Genomic DNA, 6,796 nt, shown 5'->3' with positions numbered 1-6,796 from the left:
GAAACCCAAGGAGGGGTCGCTATGAGTCAGGGCCGACTCGATGGCAAATAACAACAGCAACAACACTGGCTCCAGGACAGCCCTTTTGTTTACCAAGGATTAAGTCTGATTTCTAACCTCAATTCTAATAAACTTGGCAGAGCTTTGTTCAGGTGGCTTTCTGCTACATAATAGTATAATTTGGGGCAAGTTAACTTCTCTAAGATGCTGCTCCCTTATCTGTAGAGTTAACTCTTTCTTAAAAAAAAAAGTTCATAAATACCTAAACCTTCGACTGAAATATATATGAGGAAACATACAAAGAAATACTTTTCTTAAACTCTCAACTCACATGGAGCAGCTAACTTTTTAGAAAAGGAAGGCACAGCCGTTGGTCCCTTGCATTGCTTGGACTACCATTGAGTGACTGTCAGGCTGATAGAAGTATAGTTTCTGTCCTTTGGCTTGCAAGGGTTCCCACAGTATGGCCTCATTTTACCTTTTGAGATATCTACCCTCTCATCTTTTTTTTTTTTTTTAATAATTCTATTGTGATTTGGGTGAAAGTTTATGGAGCAAATTCATCTTCCATAAAGCAGTTCACATACACTTTGTCTCATGACATTGACTGTAATTTCTCATGGTGCAACAGCTCTCCTCCCACTTCCTCTCATAGTCACTTCTTACCTATGTCCTTCCCTTCCATACACTCCTACCCTCTGAGCTGTCCTTTCTCCCATGATTGTTCTCTCCAAGGAGTGTATCTACCTAATGTGAATGTTCAGCTCATATGCCTGTCTTTTGTTTGGCTGGAAATGACAGGAATGGGTTCAGTTCAAGACCTGAAGGGCAGCTAGGGGCCATAGTCTTAGGGGCTCCACCAGGCTCTATCAGACCAGCAATCCTGGCCCCTGGTTTGTTTTTGTTGATTTTTTTTTTTTATGATTTGGAGTTTTGTTCCACATTGTTCTCCCACTCTGTCCAGGATCTCCTTCATAGACCCCCCTCTGAGTGGTTGACAGTGGTAGCTAGGCACCATTTAGTTCTTCTGGTCTCATGTGCATATAGGTTGAGTATGGCATCGTGTACCAGTCCCTGGGACTAATTGTTTCCATGAATCTTTTGTTTTCTTCATTCTTCTTTGCAATGAATGAGGAGAGGCCCATCATTGTATCTAGATGGCTGTTTGCAAGCTTTTAAGATGCCGGTGGCTACTTGCCAAAGTAGGATGTGTAACAATGTTTTTGTGTAGTATGTTATGCCAGTTGAGCTTAATGACCCCTGCAACCATGGTCCCAAGCCCACAGGTCCAATACTTGCTCCCTCCAGGTAGCTGGCTGTGGCCAACGAGTGACTCCAAACTTGTCCCTTGTCAGCTCTACTACATACCTGGAAATTCTTACAGAACATATAAATACACTTGTGGAAACACTGTCTGCCAACCCTAAACGTGGTCATGAGCACATTACCCCCTCCATAGACATACCTAATCGTTCATTCTGTCCACCCATCTATCCACCTGTAGATCAATGTTTGCCATCACTGACAACGCAGTGCTGTAGTACAAAAGTCTACCCTCTCATCTTGTGTAATCTCCCTATTTCCTTCCAAGCCCCACTACGCATTATGGTCATTTCCCCACCATTTCTGCCTCTGTGCCTGTGCTGTCAAACCACTGTTTCCACCTTCCTTTTAAAATCCAAATCTTAACAGTTATTTCTAGAAGGAGTGGGGTGGGAGTGAGGTAGGCTGAGGTAACTTTTTTCATTCTCAGTGCATTCTGAATTACTTGACTTTCAACTGTAAGCTGGTGTTGATTTTTTTTTATCTTTTATTTATTAAATTTTTACTGTGATTTGGGTGAAAGTTTACAGAGCAAATTAGTTTTCCATACAGTAGTTCATACACATTTTGTTTCATAACATTGACTGCAATTCCCCAAAATGTAACAGCTCTCTTCGTACTTCCTCCCTGTAGTCACCTCTTTCCTGTGTCCTCCGTTCTTTGCACTCTTGCCCCCCAAGCTGTCTCCCTGTGCAAATACTGCCCTTCTGTTCTCCAATGAGTGATCATTCTAAGGAGTGTATCTACCTGTTATAAATGTTTACCCTATATGCCTGTCTGTTGTTTGACTGGAAGCCACAGGAATGCATTCAATTCCAGATCTGAAGGCTAACTAGGGGCCATAAGCTGAGGGGTCTCTCCAGGCTTTATCAGACCAGTAAGGTGGTCTTTTTATGATTTTAAGTTTTGTTTCACATTGTTCTCCCACTTTATCCAGGATCTCCTGCACTGATCCCTTTCTGAGTAGTTCACAGTGGTAGCTGGGCACCATCTAGTTCTTCTGGTCTCATGGTCATATAGGCTGCAATTGACATGGTCTACTAGTCCCTTGAACTAATTGTTTCCATGTGTCTTTGGATTTCTTCATTCTTCTTTGACATTTTCGATGAGGAGAGATCCATTGTTGCATCTAGAGGCCGCTGGCAAGCTTTTAAGACCCCAGTTGCTACTCAACCAAAGTAGGATGTAGAACAGTGTTTATGTGTGGTATGTTATGCCTGTGTCCCCTGTGACCATGGTGGTGGTAACTTTTTTAATAGAAGGGACTAAAACCATTAAAGAATAAAATAACTATTCTTCAAACTCACCTCATTCCACATCCTTTATAGAGTCTTACTTGGGTTTTCATACTTTGTCCTGGCTCCCAGGAAGACTAAACCAGCTTTAAACTATTTTATATGTGTCTCTCTCTGGGCATATATGCTGTTTGACCTTACATTTTAGTTGTGTACTTTTCCCAGTCATCACAATCCATCTCTCTGCACCAGATAATGATGCTGTCTTAAATAATATTCCCACCTTTGTAACCCCTTCTACCACCTACCACATGTTGTTGTTGTTCTGTGCTGTCAGTCGGCCCCAACTCATAGCGAGCAACCCGTCCCTGGGTTTCTGAGGCAGTATCACTATGGAAGTAGATTGCCCAACCTTCCTTCCAAGGCGTGGCTGATGGGTTTGAACCGCCAGCCTTCTGGTTAGCAGTCTAGTGCCTTAGGCACTATGCTACCATAGTAGGTGGGGTTAGTATATGTGAGGGTTGAATGACTTGACTGGAGATAGGGATTTATTTCTATGAGCTACAATTAAGGGATTTGAGAGAAATTTAAAATTTAGCATTGAATTAAAATCTTACAGATCTAGGGTTTCTTTTGTGACCTGATTCTGTGCTTCAAACTCATTTTATAGAAACTGTATTATCAGTGTATTAGTTTAATTTCATTATTCATAATTTCACAGTAGTCAGATTTTGTTTTTTACTTTATGAATTTCAGAATTTCTGTGCTTGTTATTTACCACTGTGGTATAGTACTTTAGCAGCTTTCAACCCTGGTTGCACATAAGAATTATTGGGGAGCCTTTTAGAAATACCAATGCCAGATAATAAATAAGGGTGGCACCTGGACATTTTCTTCAAGCTCTATGGGTGATTCTGATAAGCAGTCAGGTTTTATGAGAACCTTGGTATCAAAAACTACGAGGGAAAAACACACTGTATCCCCAGTGCCCAGCACTGTCTGCCACATAGTTGACTCTGAAATATTTTATTCAGTGTTTTTCTATATCCTGGGCCTCATCATATTTATTGTTAAATCTGATTTGTAATTATAAATTTGGATTTGTAAAAAATATTAGAAATCTCATTTTACAAATAAGGAAACTAAAATCAGAAGTAAAGTGAAATGTCTAAAATAACATAGCTTGTTAAAACCAGGCCTCAGAACTCTACTGTTGTTTCCACTGTAGCATTTTATTGATGATTATGAAATGGCACTGATTTTAATGTGATAGAAAACTGTCATTTGCTCATAGAATAGGTATGTCCATTCATGCCACTCTAAGGAACTATGGGATTTAGGTTACTTAATCATCGTGTCTTGCTCTTGTTTAGCACAGGTTTTGCTCCTGCCATCAAAAGATCAGAAGACGGGTATGGAGGCAAGCTGATAGAGCAGAGTAATGCCCTTAACAGCTGGGCATTTTTCTTAGGCACCTGACTCCTGAGGCTGGCTTCAGCATGTGGAAACCCTGCATCTCAAATATTTGCCTGTTTATAGCTCTTAACATAACAGGGTTTGCTTAGTCAGTTGTAGGTTTTCTTTGTAATGAGTCCTCAGAGTAGTATGTGTCCTGATGTCCAGTTCTGTATTCTTTAGGCACCATTCAGGAAGATTACCTGAGAGAGCTGCTGACAACCATGGGCGATCGGTTTACGGATGAGGAAGTGGATGAGCTGTACAGAGAAGCACCTATTGACAAAAAGGGGAATTTCAATTATATTGAGTTCACGCGCATCCTTAAACATGGAGCAAAAGACAAGGATGACTGAACGAACTTCAAATCCAGCCAAACGTTCCTTATTGCCACTTTGGGTATTTCTGAGACTTTTTCCTCTTAGAATCTATTGCATGCCCTTAGCTTTATAGCTTTCGCCTTTTTGTTGTATTTATTTTCAGTCATTTTGGGCACATACATCTCTATAATCAGACTGGAAATGGGAATTAAGTTGAAGTAAAATAGAACTGGGGGAAAGGTCTTTGCTTTACCAAAACCTATGAAAATATTCTCAGATTTTTTCTGGCTTACTGGATTTTTACATTTTTGGTAATAAAAACTTTAAAAAAAAAGATTATGACCCAAGTCACCTAATGTTAATTATTTTTGCCATTTTTAGAATAGAAAACTAGGGTGATTTAACTGCCCAGCTCCTCCCATTCCCAAATAATTGCAGCATATACAGAATCACAGTTTCTCAAAGTTATCCACTCATTTTTTTTCCTGAACCATAATTAAACTTTATGATGAAATGCTTTCTTGTTTAAAACTTATTTATCAAAATTGGCTTTCCTCCACCAATTTCATCTTCCAGAGAAAGGTAGGTGAGGTAAATCCTAGAAAGTGATAGAGTTGTTGGCCACCTATTTCATATTCCTTCCAGTTGTCCTGACAATCCTATTTCTTTTACTCCTATTCATCCCTCCCCCACCTGAAAAAAAATTCATTTTTAACTATGTCATTCAGGTTTCCAAGGAGCTCTGGTGGTGTAGTGGTTAAGGCATTCGGCTGCTAACCAGAAGGTCGAAGGTTTAGATCTACCAGCTGCTCTGTGGGAGAAAGATGAGGCAGTCTCCTTCTGTAAAGATATACAGCCTTACTAACCCTGAGTTGGAATCTACTTCAGTGACAATGGGTTTGGTTTTATTTTAAAATCAGATTTCCTGTTCTTTGTCTTACTTTAAAAAAAAAAAAAAAAATTCCTGTAGAATTTACATGGGTATGATAGCTTTGGTAGCTTTAAATCCTTAAGCTTGACATATCTGCCAAAATTTCCCCATTATCTATTCTAACCTTTTGTACATTATCTCATGTCAATTAAAATGAGACCAGGACACGGAATAAAACTTTAATTTGTCCTGATTTTTGAAACCTTTTTAGTCCCAAGGGTTCTATGGAATTCTTTTACCAAAAGACAGTTTTTGCATGGGGGTAGGTATTTCAAAGTGTTAGAAATACAGGGGTTTTTTTTTGTATGTGGTTTTTCTTTAGCACAGCAAACCCTATTGAAGTATTGTAATTATTTATGTAGAGAGTAGCTATGAGTCCATGTATGAATTATGGACATTCCTGACTGCCCACAATCAAAACAGCTGAAACTACATGCCTGGGAAAGTGAGATCATTATTTCAATCCTTAAAATAACCTACTTACAAAAATGCAGGATGATCTTAGAATTATTCAGGGGGTGTTACGACTGTTTCATTCTCTTTAGGCTTTAAAAATCTGACTCTCAAAAATAATTTTATGAATTTAAGATCTTGAAACATTGAAAAAGGTTTAAGAGTTTACAGTTAGTCTAATATGAGTAATTGACAATTACTCTAATAACTCAGGTTTTCTGTTAGTGTTGATAAGACTTTCCTTGGACAAAACTATTACCTCATTTGACAAACAATTACCAAATCGTTGGGCAGTGAGCTTTTGCACTCAACAGGATAGGTAAGGTAGCTGCTTCCACCTGGTGAGGCCAGCTTCGTAGAAGGATCAATCACAAGATTCCTTTTTTCTCTTTCAAGACTAGAATCTCCACCTGCCTTAATTCTTTGCATTTATGAACTCCTGAATTTTATTATGCAGTTTAAACAATGTCCTTTTTCTAGCTTGTGGCCATGATGCTAAAATTTTGTTTGTTGAATTGAATTTCCATTTCAACTGAAAAAATGGATCACCTCTGCTTTGCTTACAAATCTCTAGTGGAGAACTGATAGCTTCATTATTTTCGTTACAGAAAAAAAATGATCTCATGTACTGGAATTTTCTCTGGCAGTATCATCCATTTCAGATAACTGCTTAAGGAACCAGCCTCCTAGGAACAATGGATGGTTTCCCTGAATGAAAGAAGTCTCCCAATTTAAGTAATAGCTTAGTAACTAGTCTTAGCTTAAGCAACTATTATTGCCAATAAAAAGCCAATAGCATTTACTGGAACAGCAAGTTTCACTAGAAAGCTAATCTTTTAATCTCCATGATAAACGTCTTACTTAAAACTTTCAGAAGTTCTAGATGAAACCATCGAAATGGGGGGACAGCATCCTTACAATAATAATGGGGACTCCAGTGCCCCCATTTTATTTGATCAGGAGGCTTAAGACTTAGAGCAGGAATTGATGAATGCTGATGGAAAAGAAGGAAGGAAAGGCAGACTGTAAGAAACAAGTCAAAACTTAAGTTTCAAAAGGAAAGGCAACCATTTTCTACA

The 6,796-nt window shown here is 38.8% G+C and overlaps 1 protein-coding gene across 1 annotated transcript in view; it reads left to right on the top strand.

The window, feature by feature from the left end:
* Positions 1-4,369, top strand: part of LOC103192431 (myosin regulatory light polypeptide 9) — a 5,632-nt gene extending 1,263 nt beyond the window's left edge. The window contains exon 3 of the mRNA XM_007935412.2: positions 4,197-4,369. Coding sequence (XP_007933603.1) covers positions 4,197-4,369 — 173 coding nt within the window. The remainder of the gene's footprint in view (positions 1-4,196) is intronic.
* Positions 4,370-6,796: the final 2,427 nt, after the last annotated feature.

This window comes from Orycteropus afer, unplaced genomic scaffold, assembly GCF_000298275.1.
Source record: "Orycteropus afer afer isolate SDZICR_OR568_19922 unplaced genomic scaffold, OryAfe1.0 scaffold00028, whole genome shotgun sequence".
NCBI classification, from domain to species: Eukaryota; Metazoa; Chordata; class Mammalia; order Tubulidentata; family Orycteropodidae; genus Orycteropus; species Orycteropus afer.
The sequence above is the reverse complement of the archived record's forward strand: the minus strand, read 5'-3'. Positions and strand labels throughout refer to the sequence as shown.